The sequence below is a fragment of the Entelurus aequoreus genome, linkage group LG10, assembly GCF_033978785.1.
Source record: "Entelurus aequoreus isolate RoL-2023_Sb linkage group LG10, RoL_Eaeq_v1.1, whole genome shotgun sequence".
Taxonomy (NCBI): Eukaryota; Metazoa; Chordata; class Actinopteri; order Syngnathiformes; family Syngnathidae; genus Entelurus; species Entelurus aequoreus.
This window is the reverse complement of record NC_084740.1, coordinates 4,922,414-4,942,413: the sequence shown is the minus strand read 5'-3', so window position 1 is coordinate 4,942,413 and position 20,000 is coordinate 4,922,414. Positions and strand designations below refer to the sequence as shown.

General features: G+C 41.9%; 1 protein-coding gene across 1 annotated transcript in view; it reads left to right on the top strand.

Moving 5' to 3' along the window:
• zgc:77784 (uncharacterized protein LOC402947 homolog) overlaps positions 1-20,000 on the top strand; it is a 206,981-nt gene that overhangs the window by 184,969 nt on the left and 2,012 nt on the right. Inside the window, exons 21-24 of the mRNA XM_062059900.1 lie at positions 9,861-10,159; positions 10,357-10,473; positions 16,773-16,886; positions 17,123-17,226. Of these exons, the coding sequence (XP_061915884.1) occupies positions 9,861-10,159; positions 10,357-10,473; positions 16,773-16,886; positions 17,123-17,226 (634 nt within the window). The remainder of the gene's footprint in view (positions 1-9,860; positions 10,160-10,356; positions 10,474-16,772; positions 16,887-17,122; positions 17,227-20,000) is intronic.

Here is a 20,000-nt window from a genome sequence, read left to right as displayed (position 1 = left end):
TTGGCTGTCAACGCAATAACGCATGTGAATAATAACCATTTTAAAAATATCGCGTTATGAGAAAAGATTAAGGCTTAACCTGGAAGACGCCGTGGTATAAAACTAAAAAAACTGATAATCAATCAATCAATGTTTACTTATATAGCCCTAAATCAGGAGTGTCTCAAAGGGCTGCACAAGCCACAACGACATCCTCGGTACAGAGCCCACATCAGGGCAAGGAAAAACTAGAACCCAATGGGACAATGAGAAACCTTGGAGGGGACCGCAGACATATTTAGTGTGAGAGTCCAGTCCTTAGTGGATCTAACATAATAGTGTGAGAGTCCAGTCCATAGTGGATCTAACATAATAGTGTGAGAGTCCAGTCCATAGTGGATCTAACATAATATTGTGAGAGTCCAGTCCATAGTGGATCTAACATAATAGTGTGAGAGTCCAGTCCATAGTGGATCTAACATAATAGTGTGAGAGTCCAGTCCATAGTGGATCTAACATAATAGTGTGAGAGTCCAGTCCATAGTGGATCTAACATAATAGTGTGAGAGTCCAGTCCATAGTGGATCTAACATAATAGTGTGAGAGTCCAGTCCATAGTGGATCTAACATAATAGTGTGAGAGTCCAGTCCATAGTGGATCTAACATAATATTGTGAGAGTCCAGTCCATAGTGGATCTAACATAATAGTGTGAGAGTCCAGTCCATAGTGGATCTAACATAATAGTGTGAGAGTCCAGTCCATAGTGGATCTAACATAATAGTGTGAGAGTCCAGTCCATAGTGGATCTAACATAATAGTGTGAGAGTCCAGTCCATAGTGGATCTAACATAATATTGTGAGAGTCCAGTCCATAGTGGATCTAACATAATAGTGTGAGAGTCCAGTCCATAGTGGATCTAACATAATAGTGTGAGAGTCCAGTCCATAGTGGATCTAACATAATAGTGTGAGAGTCCAGTCCATAGTGGATCTAACATAATAGTGTGAGAGTCCAGTCCATAGTGGATCTAACATAATAGTGTGAGAGTCCAGTCCACAGTGGATCTAACATAATAGTGTGAGAGTCCAGTCCATAGTGGATTTAACATAATAGTGGGAGAGTCCAGTCCATAGTGGATCTAACATAATAGTGTGAGAGTCCAGTCCATAGTGGATCTAACATAATAGTGTGAGTCCAGTCCATAGTGGATCTAACATAATAGTGGGAGTCCAGTCCATAGTGGATCTAACATAATAGTGTGAGAGTCCAGTCCATAGTGGATCTAACATAATAGTGTGAGAGTCCAGTCCATAGTAGATCTAACATAATAGTGAAAGTCCAGTCCATAGTGGATCTAACATAATAGTGTGAGAGTCCAGTCCATAGTGGATCTAGTTAATAGTATAATAGTGTGAGTCCAGTCCATAGTGGATCCAACTTAATATTGTGAGAGTCCAGTCCATAGTGGATCTAACATAATAGTGAGCGTCCAGTCCATAGTGGATCTAACATAATAGTGTGAGAGTCCAGTCCATAGTGGATCTAACATAATAGTGTGAGAGTCCAGTCCATAGTGGATCTAACATAATAGTGTGAGAGTCCAGTCCATAGTGGATCTAACATAATAGTGTGAGAGTCCAGTCCACAGTGGATCTAACATAATAGTGTGAGAGTCCAGTCCATAGTGGATTTAACATAATAGTGGGAGAGTCCAGTCCATAGTGGATCTAACATAATAGTGTGAGAGTCCAGTCCATAGTGGATCTAACATAATAGTGTGAGTCCAGTCCATAGTGGATCTAACATAATAGTGGGAGTCCAGTCCATAGTGGATCTAACATAATAGTGTGAGAGTCCAGTCCATAGTGGATCTAACATAATAGTGTGAGAGTCCAGTCCATAGTAGATCTAACATAATAGTGAAAGTCCAGTCCATAGTGGATCTAACATAATAGTGTGAGAGTCCAGTCCATAGTGGATTTAACATAATAGTGGGAGAGTCCAGTCCATAGTGGATCTAACATAATAGTGTGAGTCCAGTCCATAGTGGATCTAACATAATAGTGGGAGTCCAGTCCATAGTGGATCTAACATAATAGTGTGAGAGTCCAGTCCATAGTGGATCTAACATAATAGTGTGAGAGTCCAGTCCATAGTGGGACCAGCAGGAGATCATCTTGAGTGGAGACAGGTCAACAGCTCAGAGACGTCGCCAACTGATGCACAGATGAGTGCTTTGGACAGCTAGCACCTTATCTGTGGTCACCGGATTTTTGCCCCCCCTCTCCACGAAGGAGAGGGGGGCAAAGCAGAAAAGAAACGGCAGATCAACTGGTCTAAAAGGGGGTCTATTTAAAGGCTAGAGTATACAGATGAGTTTTAAGATGGGACTTAAATGCTTCTACTGAGGTAGCATCTCTAACTGTTACCGGGAGGGCATTCCAGAGTACTGGAGCCACAATAGAAAACGCTCTATAGCCCGCAGACTTTTTTGGGGGGCTCTGGGAATCACTAATAAGCCGGAGTTCTTTGAAGGCAGATTTCTTGCCGGGACATATGGTACAATACAATCAGCAAGATAGGATGGAGCTAGACCGTGTAGTATTTTATACCTAAGTAGTAAAACCTTAAAGTCGCATCTTAAGTGCACAGGAAGCCGGTGCAGGTCAGCCAGTATAGGTATACACATATATATATATATATATATTTATTCATAGGTGTATATATGTATATAGGTATATACAGTATAGGTATATATATAGGAGTATATATATATATAGGTATATACAGTATAGGCGTAATATGATCAAACTTTCTTGTTCTTGTCAAAAGTCTAGCAGCCGCATTTTGTACCAACTGTAATCTTTTAATGCTAGACATAGGGAGACCCGAAAATAATTCGTTACAGTAATGGAGACGAGACGTAACTAACGCATGAATAATGATCTCAGCGTCGCTAGTGGACAAAATGGAACGGATTTTAGCGATATTACGGAGATGAAAGAAGGCCGTTTTAGTAACACTCTTAATGTGTGACTCAAACGAGAGAGTTGGGTGCGATTAATCTGATTTAAAGTTTCAATTTAATCTGATTTACAAAATTAATCACTCTACAGCCCTAGTTGAGAGTGAAAGTGTGTATGGATTACACAGCCAGCCCACAAGGCTGCCAATCTGAACTTTTGGAGTCGGGGGGGATTTAGCAAATGAACAAAAGTGGTGGCTGCAGGCAGCGAGCAGATTGCGCTGTGTGGCTCCCGAGGAGGTGGTGTGCGTCTCCTCTAACAGGTTCTGACAGATCGGATTGCAGACTATGGCGACGTGGGATTGGAGGGCTGCTCTGACCGTGCCGTGTCTTCTTCTCTAATGACATTAGCCGCAAACTGACAGTACGAATTAACGCTTTGTGTTTTCATCCACAAGTCTGCCACTTAATTGGGCCTGTTGGCATTGCCGCGAATGTTAGTCACAGCGTTTGACTCTGCTCTAAAGCGGCGATAAGGAAAGTTTGTTTTGGTACTCCCTGCTTAATGTAAACTTTTTACATGTTCAGTTAGCAAGAAAGTGATTCTTTCTTGCTAACTGAACATGTAAAAAGTTTTAGCAGTGGTGCCAAACTGTCCACTGACCCAACAAATCTTGCAGTGTGTGGCAGCTTTTTATCATGTGCAATATCGCCTTCTACAGGACTGGAGTGCAACAGCATTCCTTTTTTTAAAGGGCAAACCCAACTTTTAATACATGTTGGATAGGATAGGATAGGTCTTTATTGTCATTGCACAAGCGCAACAAAACTTTGTTTTCAGCACAAACCCGTTCAAGATGAGACAAACAAACAGTGTACAGGGTTACAGAACAGGAACGCTGATGGGTCGCCACGAGGCGCCCCGTAAAAGATGGGGAAAAAAGTAAAACGCCGGGGAAGAAGATACCGTAATTTCCGGACTATAAGCCGCTACTTTTCCCCTCGTTCTGGTCCCTGCAGCTTATACAGGGGTGCGGCTTATTTACGGCCTGTTCTTCTCCGACACCGACGAAGAGGATTTCGGTGGTTTTAGTACGCAGGAGGAAGACGATGACGCAATGATTAAAGACTGACTTTTCATATACCGGTAGGCTGGTTATTTTGATAACGTACAGGCGAGCACTTTGTATTACTTTGCACCGTTGTATTATTTGTACTCTGCACGAATGCTGTTCGCCATGTCAAAGATGTGAAAGTTTGATTGAATGATTGAAAGATTTATTGTTAATAAATGGGACGCTTTGCGTTCCCAAACAGTCATCTCTGTCCCGACAATCCCCTCCGTGGTAGCAGGAACCCCTATATACTACGCTAATTACACATCAAAACCCTGCGGCTTATAGTCGGGTGCGGCTTATATATGGAGCAATTTGTATTTTCCCCTAAATTTAGCTGGTACGGCTTATAGTCAGGCGCGGCTTATAGTCCGGAAATTACGGTAAGTAAAAAAAATACAATCTAGACTGGGCTCCTAAGGGGGCCTAGTCTGGAGTGGGAAAAAACCTCAATGCCATGCACACATAAACATGTTACATATAATCACGTCAACTCGCAACAGAGGGGTGGGGGAGTTGGGTCCCTGGAGGTCGACTGCTGCTATGAAGCGCTGCCAGCCGTCCATCAATGATCTATTTTACCCACTTTCCATCAATATGTGCACTGTGCAACACGGGACAATACAACTCTGGACCTACTGTATGCTAACTCAAAAGATGCATACAGCGCCCCCCCCCCCCCCCCCCCCCCCCTGGGACTGTCTGATCCCAATCTGGTGCTTTGAACACCTCAATATGTTCCTGATAGTAAGGTCATCTTATGGGATATTTGGCAAATCTGGGAACTAAATCCTTACCAAGAAATCTCTTCACCAATGTGTTTATAAAGGTGTCTAGTAACATGTCTTAAAAAGTTGAAATTCAACTCCTGGGGGAAAGTTCGTAAAAAAACTGCACAAAGTCGGGTACCATTAACCGATTTTAGAAAATTTGAAAATGCTTAATTTGGCCTTAAGTAACTTGTGAGGGGTCAAACTAGGGGTTCTTTAATATTCTGAGTTCATTGCAAGTATTTATTTTTCACCAAGATCACTCCCTGGTGGAAAAATGGCCACACCTCCTTTCCCAGGTCATCGTTCATCCCGACAATGCCCCCTACTCACACATACCATGCAGGGAATAGGTAAACAAATAATAAAATAAAAAAGACAATAGTTTATTCTTTAATGTTTGACATGATGAATGGGCCAAGTCAGTGTTTAGTGATGGTTGCTGTAGTTGATTGGCATTTCAAGGTGAGGACGTTATGAGTTTAACATTAGCACCAAACATGCTGGATCCATTTGCATCCCTTTTCTTAGTTGAACACAATATACTGCTTTTAATGTCAGCTGCGTAAGTATTATTGAAATCTTTTTCTATCAATTTGAAATGTTTCACTTCACTGCATTGATTATAAGGTTAGAACTAAATGTTGTCGTTAAGAATTCTCTATGCTCTATGTTTAACAATTCTGTTTTAATCTGCTTTTTTCTGCTTTGATTTCTAAACTGATGTGTTTTGAGGGCACAGTAGTTGATTGCTCATTTTGTTGCACCTGCAGTTAAATTGATTAGTGATTTTTTGCACCTGTACTAGGAAAGTGTTTGTCACTGTCATTCTTTCAGTTCTTGTGCAGAGAAAAGCAGCTTTAGATTCAGCTAAAATCATCACATTTACTGCATTACTGTTCAGTGTGTGTTCATCCATTAGAAGTAAGTGTTGTTTCTTTCCTTCTTTATGTAATTTGTTTGAATTTTAGATATATTTAGGCTACTAAGAATTTGTTTGATGTTTATGTGAAACTGTGAAATTGATGTTACTAAATATATCTTTATTTTCATTCTACTTTGCATGCTTATGATTGGGCACAGCATTCGCTCGGAGTCAAATCGTAGATTAGGATTTTTGTTTTTCCGCGAGCAGACATTACAATGGCCTGTCGGTTCTATTCGTCCCTGCTGGCCCTCTTATCCAATTTTTCCCTTTCAACCAGCTTTTCCATGATGTGATCCATCTTGCGATTCAGTTCAGAAATCGCCCCAGTCTGTGATCCCACAGCCCGGCCCGAACCTTCCATTGCGACGAACAGCCTTTGGGCTCCTTGAGTGGCTGCCATCGTCTTACGAATTTGACGATACACCAGAGCAATGCCCAGCCCAATCAGCAGGTGCCCCATGATCACGGTTCCAAATAGGTAGATGTCTTCCACGTCCTCGATGGAAAGGACTGAGAGGCACATGATTCCCCATTTATCCCAGGAATCTCTCACGTACCCCGCAGCAATGTTTCCGTCAGGGCAGCCAGGCTCCCCCGAACCTCTTTTCCTCGTTGAAAAGATTTTGTCAATTGAGTCGAGAGTCCAGCTGATCATTTCCATGTCTGATGTTTAGATTTGGAGGACAGCGCAAAGAAAGAGGCTTCAAAAAAGTGTAGACAAGACAAAACAAAGAGAGCAAGCAGGGAGAAGAAGGGAGCGGGAAAAAATGCGACCGCCCTCACCAGAGGCAAGACAAAGACTTGTACCAAAGTTGGTACCAGTTTTTGTGTATTTAGGATCTCCGAAAACGTAAAACCAAACCATGGAGGCATGACACAGTTATTTATAAAACAATCTTGCCTTCTCCTAAACTTGCTTCAAACGAGTCGTTTGGAATTTGAGTTTTTTTGTGACGTATTTGGGCTTAGGTCGGCATATATCTCTATATAAAAAAAAGTTTGAGAACCACTAGGTTCTCAAACTTTTTTCACCAAGTGCCACCCCCAAAAAATTGTCTCTCCAAGTACCACCATAATGACCTGACAGTAACATTACAAAGTTTGAACAGTAACACTGTGTTTGAGTATAAAACCTAATAACACTGTACTTTATTCAAGTATGGTGTACCACTAGATAGAACCTGCGTACCACTACTGGCAGAGTCGTGTATAAAGAGAGTATGGCCATATAAGCAAAAGCATGTGTGTGTTGTGATGTTAAAGGCCTTCCGAAATGTTTTAAAAAAAAATTTAAACGGGGATAGCAGATCCATTCTATGTGTCATACTTGATCATTTTGCGATATTGCCATATTTTTGCTGAAAGGATTTAGTAGAGAACATCGATGATAAAGTTCGCAACTTTTGGTCTCTGATAATAAAAAAAAAGCCTTGCCTGTACCGGAAGTAGCGTGACGACACCGGAGGAAGGACTGCTCACATTTCCCCATTGTTTACACCAGCAGCGAGAGAGATTCGGACCGAGAAAGCGACGATTACCCCATTAATTTGAGCGAGGATGAAAAATGTGTGGATGAGGAACGTGAGAGTGAAGGACTAGCGTGCAGTGCAGGACGCATCTTTTTTCGCTCTGACCGTAACTTAGGTACAAGCTGGCTCATTGGATTCAACACTATCATTTTTCTATTGAGGATCATGGATTTGTATTTTAAACCACCTCGGATACTATATCCTCTTGAAAATGAGAGTCGAGAACGCGAAATGGACATTCACAGTGACTTTTATCTCCACAATACATCGGCAAAGCTCTTTAGCTACTGAGCTAACCTGATAGCATCGGGCTTAACTGCATATAGAAACAAAACAAATAAGTCCCTGACTGGAAGGATAGACAGAAGATCAACAATACTACCAAACTCTGGACATGTAACTACACGGTTATTGCTTTCCAGCTTGGCGAAGCCTAGCAATGCTGTTGCTAACGACGCCATTGAAGCTAACTTAGCTACGGAACCTCGACAGAGCTATGCTAAAAACATTAGCTTTGCACCTACGCCAGCTCTCATGTGCTCATCACGACCCGTGCTCACCTGCGTTCCAGCGATCGACGGTATGACGAAGGACTTCACCCGATCACCGATGCGGTTGGCGGCCCGGAGACGGAGGAAGTCAAGGTGAGGTTGTTCGGCTAGCGCGTCTGCTATCCTCAAAGTCCTCCTGGTTGTGTTGCTGCAGCCAGCCGCTAATACACCGATCCCACCTACAACTTTCTTCTTTGCCGTCTCCATTGTTCTTTAAACAAATTGCAAAAGATTCACCAACACAGATGTCCAGAATACTGTGGAATTTAGCGATGAAAACAGACGACACTAGCTGGCGACGGACCTATTCCAAGATGTCTGATTCAACTGTTTACGTCACGCGCATACGTCATCATACATAGACGTTTTTAACCGGAAGTGGCGCAGAAAATGTAATATTGCACATTATAAGTTAACCCGGCCGTATTGGCATGTGTTGCAATGTTAATATTTCATCATTGATATATAAACTATCAGACTGCGTGGTCGCTAGTAGTGGCTTTCAGTAGGCCTTTAATGTAATCCAGTGACTCCAGATATAGTTTTGAAATGTTTATATCATCACTTCTGTGCCAAATAATATACAAAACCCAAAACCAGTGAAGTTGTCACTTTGTGTAAATGGTAAATAAAAACGGAATACAATGATTTGCAAATCATTTTCAACTTATATTCAATTGAATAGACTGCAAAGACAACATATTTAACGTTCGAACTGAGAAATGTCTTTTTTTTTTGCAAATAATAATTAACTTAGAATTTCATGGCTGCAACACGTGCCAAAGTAGTTGGGAAAGGGCATGTTCACCACTGTGTTACATGGCCTTTCCTTTAAACAACACTCAGTAAAGGTTTGGGAACTGAGGAGACACATTTTTGAAGCTTCTCAGGTGGAATTCTTTCCCATTCTTGCTTGATGTACAGCTTAAGTTGTTCAACAGTCCGGGGGTCTCCCTTGTGCTATTTTAGGTGCCACACATTTTCAATGGGAGACAGGTCTGGACTACAAACAGGCCAGTCTAGTACCCGCATTCTTTTACTATGAAGCCACGTTGATGTAACACGTGGCTTGGCATTGTCTTGCTGAAATAAGCAGGGGCGTCCATGGTAACGTTGCTTGGATGGCAACATATGTTGCTCCAAAACCTGTATGTACCTTTCAGCATTAATGGTACCTTCACAGATGTGTAAGTTACCCACGTCTTGGGCACTAATACACCCCCATACCATCACACATGCTGGCTTTTACACTTTGCGCCTAGAACAGTCTGAATGGTTCTTTTCCTCTTTGGTCCGGAGGACACGACGTCCACAGTTTCCAAAAACAATTTGAAATGTGGACTCGTCAGACCACGGAACACTTTTCCACTTTGCATCAGTCCATCTTAGATGAGCTCGGGCCCAGCGAAGCCTGCGGCGTTTCTGGGTGTTGTTGATAAATGGCTTTGACTTTGCATGGTAGAGTTTTACCTTGCACTTACAGATGTAGCGACCAACTGTAGTTACTGACAGTGGGTTTCTAAAGTATTCCTGAGCCCATGTGGTGATACCCAATCATGGCACCCACCTGTTCCCAATTAGCCTGTCCACCTGTGGGATGTTCCAAATAAGTGTTTGACGAGCATTCCTCAACTTTCTCAGTCTTTTTTTCCAGCTTTTTTGAACCATGTTGCAGGCATCAAATTCCAAATGAGCTAATATTTGCAAAAAAAATAACAAAGTTTTCCAGTTCGAACGTTAAATATCTTGTCTTTGCCGTCTATTCAGTTGAATATAAGTTGAAAAGGATTTGCAAATTATTGTATTGTTTTTATTTACCATTTACACAACTTCACCGGTTTTGTATTTGGATAAACTGTATAGTGTGATTGAATTGTTATTGAGTTTTCCCTGAAATATCAGCCAATTCATGTCTCTTTGCAGCGAGGTGAAGAAATGCCCAGTATTTACGATATATGTGAGACAATGCAGTAGCTTCAGAATATTCAGCTCTTGTCTTAAGATGCTCGTCCTCTTCTAGCTCTGGGGAGGAAGATGACGACTGGTGTCCCCCGCTGCCGGCCAGGACCTACCTAATGGATCCTTCCACCAGCCACCGGTCGGCCTGCAGCCCGCCGCCCGAACCAGGCGAGCTGTCGCACTCGGCCTCCCCTCAGCGAGACACGCTGAAGCCCGGCGGCAGTCCACGACTGCAGCACATGGACCTCATGGCCCGGCACCACTCCCAGGTCTCCCAGTCCAACCCGGATCTATTCACCGAGACCTGCGACGCCGCTGATGTGTACCACACCAGCCAATGGGGAAGCAGCCTCTGCAAAGGTCAGTCGGAATCCGCCCTCATGTTGTGCGGTCCTCTCCGAAGGCAACGCACTAAAAAAACCATGTCATTTGTAATTTAGTTTCCCATGTGACCCCCACAGACTGGTTTTTTTTTTTGCACATGAAAATCATGTCCGATTTATTTTGAAGCCCGTGTCTTCACTTCCTCGGGGGTGATAAACGCACTTTCTTGTCAGGACAATCTCCTTCTCCAGTCGGCGATTTGAGCCCCGCAGCCCAAGCGCAGAGATCCAGGACTAAGAAGAAACTCCCCAGGGACGGGCAGCTCAGACGAGAGCTCCACAACCAAGCAGGTGTGACGCATTATCTTCATTTGAACCCACTTTAAAGGCCTACTGAAAGGATTTTTATTTATTTAAACGGGAATAGCAGATCCATTCTATGTGTCATACTTGATCATTTCGCGATATTGCCATATTTTTGCTGAAAGGATTTAGTAGAGAAAATCGACGATAAAGTTCGCAACTTTTGCTCGCTGATAAAAAAAAAAGCCTTGCCTGTAGCGGAAGTAGCGTGACGTCACAGGAGCTAGTATTCCTCACAATTCCCCGTTGTTTACAATGGAGCGAGAGAGATTCGGACCGAGAAAGTGATGATTACCCCATTAATTTGAGCGAGGATGAAAGATTCGTAGATGAGGAACGTTACAGTGAAGGACTAGAGTGCAGTGCAGGACGTATCTTTTTTCGCTCTGACCGTAACTTAGGTACAAGCTGGCTCATTGGATCCCACACTCACTCCTTTTTCTATTGTGGATCACGGATTTGTATTTTGGACATTCAGTGCCTTTTATCTCCACAACAATACATCGGCGAAATGCTTTAGCTACGAGCTAACGTGATAGCATCGTGCTTTAACTGCATACAGAAACAAAAAAATAAACCCCTGACTGGAAGGATAGCTAGAAAATCAACAATACTATTAAACCGTGGACATGTAAATACACGGTTAATGCTTTCCAGGCTGGCGAAGGTTAACAATGCTGTGCTAACGACGCCATTGAAGCTAACTTAGCAACGGGACCTCACAGAGCTATGCTAAAAACATTAGCTCTCCACCTACGCCAGCCAGCCCTCATTTGCTCATCAACACCCGTGCTCACCTGCGTTCCAGCGATCGGCAGAAGGACGAAGGACTTCACCCGATGCGTTTGGCGGCCCGGAGACGTAGGAAGTCAAGGTGAGGTCGGCGGCTAGCGCGGCTAGCGCGGCTAGCGCGGCTAGCGCGGCTATCGCTCCAACAAAGTCCTCCTGGTTGTGTTGCTGTAGTCCGCTGCTAATACACTGATCCCACCTACAACTGTCTTCTTTGCAGCCTTCATTGTTCATTAAACAAATTGCAAAATATGTCCAGAATACTGTGGAATTATGAAATGAAAACAGAGCTTTTTGTATAGGATTCTACGGGTACCATAACTTCCGTTACTCTGACTTCGTCACGCGCATACGTCATCATACCACGATGTTACAGCCGGATATTTCCCGGGAAGTTTTAAATGTCACTTTATAAGTAAACCCGGCCGTATTGGCATGTGTTGCAATGTTAAGATTTCATCATTGATATATAAACTATCAGACTGCGTGGTCGCTAGTAGTGGCTTTCAGTAGGCCTTTAAATCAACAACGTCAACTGAAGTGAAAGCCGTCGTCGCGTCGTTTGCGTAACTCGTCATGACGCGTGCTTGTAATTGTAATGGGTGCTGTAGGGGAGGGGAATAATGTTGAGGGGGGAGACAAAATGCAAATAAAAAATAACAAATATGTTTGAAGGGTGGAATTGGGGGTTAAATCACCCAAAAAAATGATTCCCGGGCGCGGCCACCGCTGCAGCTCACTGCTCCCTTCACCTCCCAGGGGCTGAGGGTGATGGGTCAAATGCAAATCTTTAACTCGTTAAAACTACAAATGACCTTCTTGTCTATTTGTTAAACCCCCGTGCACCCCTGGGGCCCAAAACGGACATTACACGTAACAATAAATAAGAATGAATTACATTTGTAACGCACTTTACATTTGTTAAAATCTCAAAGTGCTACAAAGTATAAAAAAAATAGAACGTTAGAATATATAATAAAAAAATTAAAATAGAAATGAAAACATGAAAAACACTAGATAAACACTAGATAAAACAGAAACATAGATAACAATTAGAGATGTCCGATAATGGCTTTTTTGCCGATATTCCGATATTGTCCAACTCTTAATTACCGATTCTGATGTCAACCGATACCGATATATACAGTGGTGGAATGAACACATTATTATGCCTAATTTTGTTGTGATGCCCCGCTGGATGCATTAAACAATGTAACAAGTAGAGATGTCCGATAATATCGGTCTGCCGATATTATTGGCCGATAAATGCGTTAAAATGTAATATCGGAAATTATCGGTATCGTTTTTTTTATTATCAGTATCGTTTTTTTTGTTTTGTTTTGTTTTTGTTTTTGTTTTTTATTATTAAATCCACATAAAAAACACAAGATACACTTACAATTAGTGCACCAACCCAAAAAACCTCCCTCCCCCATTCACACTCATTCACACAAAAGGGTTGTTTCTTTCTGTTATTAATATTCTGCTTCCTACATTATATATCAATATATATCAATACAGTCTGCAAGGGATACAGTCCGTAAGCACACATGATTGTGCGTGCTGCTGCTCCACTAATAGTACTAACCTTTAACAGTTAATTTTACTAATTTTCATTAATTACTAGTTTCTATGTAACTGTTTTTATGTTTTACTTTCTTTTTTATTCAAGAAAATGTTTTTAATTTATTTATCTTATTTTACTAATTTTTAAAAAAAGGACCTTATCTTCACCATACCTGGTTGTCCAAATTAGGCATAATAATGTGTTAATTCCACGACTGTATATATCGGTTGATATCGGTATCGGTTGATATCGGTAATTAAAAAGTTGGACAATATCGGCATATCGGATATCGGCAAAAAGCCATTATCGGACATCCCTAGTAACAAGGTTTTCCAAAATAAATCAACTCCGTCCATCCATCCATTTTCTACCGCTTATTCCCTTCGGGGTCACGGGGGGCGCTGGAGCCTATCTCAGCTACAATCGGGCGGAAGGCGGGGATACACCCTGGACAAGTCGCCACCTCATCGCAGGGCCAACACAGATAGACAGACAACATTCACACACGAGGGACCATTTAGTAATCAACCTATCCCCAGGTGCATGTCTTTGGAGGTGGGAGGGGCCTATCCCCAGGTGCATGTCTTTGGAGGTGGGAGGGGCCTATCCCCAGGTGCATGTCTTTGGAGGTGGGAGGGGCCTATCCCCAGGTGCATGTCTTTGGAGGTGGGAGGAAGCCGGAGTACTTGGAGGGAACCCACGCAGTCACGGGGAGAACATGCAAACTCCACACAGAAAGATCCCGAGGCCGGGATTGAACTCACGACTACTCAGGACCTTCGTATTGTGAGGCAGACGCACTAACCCCTCTGCCACCGTGCTGCCCCTAAATCAACTCAAGTTATGGAAAAAAGTGCCAACATGGCACTGCCATATTTATTATTGGAGTCACAAAGTGCATTCTTTTTTTTAACATGCCTCAAAACAGCAGCTTGGAATTTGGGACATGCTCTCCCTGAGAGAGCATGAGGAGGTTGAGGTGGGCGGGGTTGGGGGGGGGGGGGTGTTGAGGTGGGAGGTAGGGGGTAGCTAATTCATTATTAGATATTATGGGCCAATAAATGCTTTAAAATGTAATATCAGAAATTATCGGTATCGGTTTCAAAAAGTAAAATGTATGACTTTTTAAAACGCCGCTGTACGGAGTGGTACACGGACGTAGGGAGAAGTACAGAGCAGTTGCGTCTCCCAGTCATACTTGCCAACACTCCCCATTTTCCCGGGAGACTTCCGAATTTCAGTGCCCCTCCCGAAAATCTCCCGGGGCGACCCTTCTCCCGAATTTCTCCCGATTTCCACCCAGACAACAATATTGGGGGCGCTGCCTTTCCGTGCCGGCCCAATCACATAATATCTACGGCTTCTCACACACACACAAGTGAATGCAAGGCATACTTGGTCAACAGCCATACAGGTCACACTGAGGGTAGCCGTATAAACAACTTTAACACTGTTACAAATATGCGCCACACTGTGAACCCACACCAAACAAGAATGACAAACACATTTCGGGAGAACATCCGCACCGTAACACAACATAAACACAACAGAACAAATACCCAGAACCCCTTGCAGCACTAACTCTTCCAGGATGCTACAATATACGCTACCTCCCACCCCCCGCCCACCTCAACCTCCTCATGCTCTCTCAGGGAGAGCATGTCCCAAATTCCAAGCTGCTGTTTTGAGGCATGTTAGAAAAAAATAATGCACTTTGTGACTTCAATAATAAATATGGCGGTGCCATGTTGGCATTTTCTTTCCATAACTTCAATTGATTTATTTTGGAAAACCTTGTTACATTGTTTAATGCAGGGGTCACCAACGCGGTGCCCGCGGGCACCAGGTAGCCCGTAAGGACCAGATGAGTAGCCCGCTGGCCTGTTCTAAAAATAGCTCAAATAGCAGCACTTACCAGTGAGCTGCCTCTATTTTTTAAATTGTATTTATTTACTAGCAAGCTGGTCTCGCTTTGCCCGACATTTTTAATTTTAAGAGAGACAAAACTCAAATAAAATTTGAAAATCCAAGAAAATATTTTAAAGACTTGGTCTTCACTTGTTTAAATAAATTCATTAATTTTTTTACTTTGCTTCTTATAACTTTCAGAAAGACAATTTTAGAGAAAAAATACAACCTTAAAAATGATTTTAGGATTTTTAAACACATATACCTTTTTACCTTTTAAATTCCTTCCTCTTCTTTCCTGACAATTTAAATCAATGTTCAAGTAAATTTATTCTTTTTATTGTAAAGAATAATAAATACATTTTAATTTAATTTTTCATTTTAGCTTCTGTTTTTTCGACGAAGAATATTTGTGAAATATTTCTTCAAACTTATTATGATTAAAATTCTAAAAAATTATCCTGGCAAATCTAGAAAATCTGTAGAATCAAATTTAAATCTTATTTCAAAGTCTTTTGAATTTCTTTTAAAAATTTGTTCTGGAAAATCTAGAAGAAATAATGATCTTTGTTAGAAATATAGCTTGGTCCAATTTGTTATATATTCTAACAAAGTGCAGATTGGATTTTAACCTATTTAAAACATGTCATCAAAATTCTAAAATTAATCTTAATCAGGAAAAATTACTAATGATGTTCCATAAATTATTTTTTTAATTTTTTCAAAAAGATTCGAATTAGCTAGTTTTTCTCTTCTTTTTTTTCGGTTGAATTTTGAATTTTAAAGAGTCGAAATTGAAGATAAACTATGTTTCAAAATTTAATTGTCATTTTTTTCGTGTTTTCTCCTCTTTTAAACCGTTCAATTAAGTGTAAATATCATTAATTATTAATAATAACATAGAGTTAAAGGTAAATTGAGCAAATTGGCTATTTCTGGCAATTTATTTAAGTGTGTATCAAACTGGTAGCCCTTTGCATTAATCACTACCCAAGAAGTAGCTCTTGCTTTCAAAAAGGTTGGTGACCCCTGCTTTAATGCATCCAGCGGGGCATCACAACAAAATTAGGCATAATAATCTGTTCATTTCACGACTGTATGTATCGGTATCGGTTGATATCGGAATCGGTAATTAAGTGTTGGAGAATATCGGATATTGGCAAAAAAAGCCATTATCGGACATCTCTTGTGGAAAGACTTCGGTAATAATTAGGAGATGAGTGCCGGAGGATTTTAGGGACCGGGAATGCTCATAGGGTAAAATCAAGAAAGATAAAAAGGCCCTAATACCATAAAAACATTTATAAACCCTAAGAAGAACCTTAAAATGGATCCTGAAACACACGGGGAGCCAATGCTGAGATTTTAAAACTGGTGTAATGTGAGCCCACCTACTGGTCTTCGTCAGGACATGTGCCGCTGAATTTTGAAATAGCTGCAAAGGTGCGATAACCTTTTTAGGAAGACCATACAATAATGTATACCACTTGTAATAAAAACATGCATTAGCGTCTCCGTGTTGCCCTGAGAGAGAATTGGGTGAACTCTGGCTATATCCTTAAGATCAGTGGTCCCCAACCTTTTTGTACTTGCGGACCGGTCAATGCTTGAAAATGTGTCCCACGGACCGGGGGGTGGGGGGGGGGGGGGGTAGTAAAAATGTTTTTATTTATTTATTTATTTATTTTTTAATTTTTTAATTTTTTTAATTTTATTATTATTATTTTTTTATTATTATTATTTTTTTTGTCATAAAGAAATACAATCATGTGTGCTTACGGACTGTATCCCTGCAGACTGTATTGATTTATATTGATATATAATGTATATATTGTGTTTTTTATGTTGTTTTAATTTTAAAAAATTATTTTATAATTTTTTTTTTTTTAATTTCTTGTGCGGCCGCGGACCGGTGGTTGGGGACCACTGCTTAAGATGATAAAAACCTATTTTTGCTATATTTGAAATGAAAGTATGCCAAACACTGAGGATGTGTCCCCTTCTGTGCGTCTGAAACATCCAGAGCTGCCCCCACCTCCGGCGCCTCCCCCCGTCGACAACACCCGAAAAGAAGGCGGCGGGCGAGACGACTATCTCTCCCCCCACAGGAGAGCGGCTACAAAATGGTCGTCGCAGGGTAGGTCGCAAACAAAAGAACAGCTCCTGTCCGTCCCCGCGACGCAGCAGCTGGAACGGACTTTTAACCTGATTGTCCACAAATCCCCGTCGGCCTGGGAAACAAAAACAAAACAGAAGCAGGTTTCATTGTAACAAGCACTGCTCTTAGTCTGCCTTCCAGTCTGTTGCATGACTTAGGTTTTAACCTACATAAATACAGCTGCAGCTCTTCACTGAGCCGCTTGTCATCTGCAGATGAGAATGTAATCCAGCACGGGCCACACCACCAGATGCCAGGCTACGGATCGCTGGGCGGCGTCTTCACCAGGTCGCCCATCTCTGGACGGAGGAGGGACGAGGTAATGATGGATAATCACGTCGCCACGCAGACGAGGGACGTATTATTAGAGCTGTGTTTTTCAACCTTTTTTTGAGCCGAGGCACTTTTTTTTTTCATTAAAAAATCCAAAGGCTGAAATCATTCCAATATGAAACTCCATATTGACAATAAATAGTCGTCAGATATGACTTTAAACCAGACCTGGGCAAATTAAAGGCCTACTGAAATGAATTTTTTCTTATTTAAACGGGAATAGCAGATCCATTCTATGTGTCATACTTGATCATTTCGCGATATTGCCATATTTTTGCTGAAAGGATTTAGTAGAGAAAATCGACGATAAAGTTCGCAACTTTTGCTCGCTGATTAAAAAACAACCTTGCCCCTACCGGAAGTAGCGTGACGTCACAAGCGGTAGTGCTGCTCACAATTCCCCGTTGTTTACAATGGAGCGAGAGATATTAGGAGCGAGAAAGCGACGATTACCCCATTAATTTGAGCGAGGATAAAAGATTCGTGGATGAGGAACGTTAGAGTGACGGACTAGAATGCAGTTCAAGAGATATCTTTTTTCGCTCTGACCGTAACTTAGGTACAAGCTGGCTCATTGGAATCCACACTCTCTCCTTTTTCTATTGTGGATCACGGATTTGTATTTTAAACCACCTGGGATACTATATCCTCTTGAAAATGAGAGTCGAGAACGCGAAATGGACATTCACAGTGACTTTTATCTCCACGACAATACATCGACGAAGCTCTTTAGCATGAGCTAACGTGATAGCATCTGTCTCAAATGCAGATAGAAACAAAATAAATAAACCCCTGACTGGAAGGATAGACAGAGGATCAACAATACTACTATCAGGAGACACCGAACCAAACACTGGACATGTAAATACACGGTTAATGTGTATTCGACGCCTGTCGAAGCCTAGCAATGCTGTTGCTAACGACGCTAACTTAACAACGGGACCTCGTCAGAGCTATGATAAAAACATTAGCGCTCCACCTACGCCAGCCAGCCACACCCGTGCTCACCTGCGTTCCAGCGATCGACGATGCGGTCGGCGGCCCGGAGACGTAGGAAGTCAAGGTGAGTTTGCCGCTAGCGCGTCTGTTATCCAACAAAGTCATCCTTGTTGTGTTGCTGCAGCCAGCCGCTAATACACCGATCGATCCCACATACAACGTTCTTCTTTGCAGCCTCCATTGTTCATTAAACAAATTGCAAAAGATTCACCAACACAGATGTCCAGAATACTGTGGAATTTTGTCGAAGAAAACAGAGCTCTGTGTATTGTGTCCAAAAGGGTCCAAACACTTCCGTGGACCTCGCAACGTCACGCGCATACGTCATCCTCCAAAGGCGTTTTGAACCGGAAGTTCCCCGGTAGTGGCTTTCAGTAGGCCTTCAAAGGCCTATCCAGAATCCCATGCATCCCTAACTCTTCCGGGCTACATTATACACCCCCCGCTACCACCAAACCCCGCCCACCTCAACCGACGCACGGAGGGAGGGGGGGTTGATGTGTGGGGGGCAGGGTTGGGGGGTGGCGGGGTTTTGTGGTAGCGGGGGGTGTATAATGTAGCCCGGAAGAGTTAGGGATGCATGGGATTCTGGGTATTTGTTCTGTTGTGTTACGGTGCGGATGTTCTCCCGAAATGTGTTTGTCATTCTTGTTTGGTGTGGTTTGACAGCGTGGCGCATATTTGTAACAGAGTTAAAATTGTTTATACGGTCCACCCTCAGTGTGACCTGTATGGCTGTTGACCAAGTATGCCTTGCTGTCACATACGTGTGCAAGCAGAAGCTGCACACAACATGTGGCTGGACTGGCATGTTGATACTGTTGGCTGTAGAGGGCGCTAAATGCTGTGTCATCACAGTATCCCCTTATTATAATTGACAGGGTGAAAATCGAAGAATAATTGCCCCGGGAGATTTCAGGGAGAGGCACTGAAATCCGGAAGTCTCCCGGGTAAATCGGGAGGGTCGCATACAACACTTAAAACAAGTAAAACACTCTAACATAAAATCTGCTTAGTGAGAAGAATGATCTTATCAGACAGAAAATAAGCAAATATCAGCCTTATTTGACATATTTCATCTTACTTGCATTTCACTTTTTGCAGTGTAGTCGTAGTAGTGAGACCTGATGCAGAGACTAGGTCATGTTTTCAGCTCAGGTGAATGTGTTGAGTCAGCAGTATCGTACATATTAAGCGAGGAAAAGAAGTCGTTACAGTTAGGTGCAACAGTATTAGGATTTTGCCTGCATTTGCCAAATAATTTAGAGCTTTGATTGATTGGTTAAATGATTAAAACTTGTATTAGTAGATTGCACAGTACAGTACATATTCCGTACAATTGACCACTAAATGGTAACACCCCAATAAGTTTTTCAACTTGTTTAAGTCGGGGTCCACTTTAATCAATTCATGGTACAAATATATACTATCAGCATAATACAGTCATCACACAAGTTCATCATCAGAGTATATACATTGAATTATTTACAATCTAGCGCAGACACTAGCAACCGATTTCTGTTCTTTTCATGGCTGCGTAGCACAAATTAGCTGGCAACTATTTTAATTACATTTTGACATTTTCTGCCTAGCAACAATAATATAATAAGAAAAATGATTTTTGTAAAAATTACAATTTTGTGTTGAGGTTTTTTGCCTAGCAACCGATTTCTGTTATCTTCATTGCTGTGTAGCACAAATTAGCTGGCAAATATTTTAATTCAATTTAGACATTTTCTGCCTAGCAACAATAATACTAAG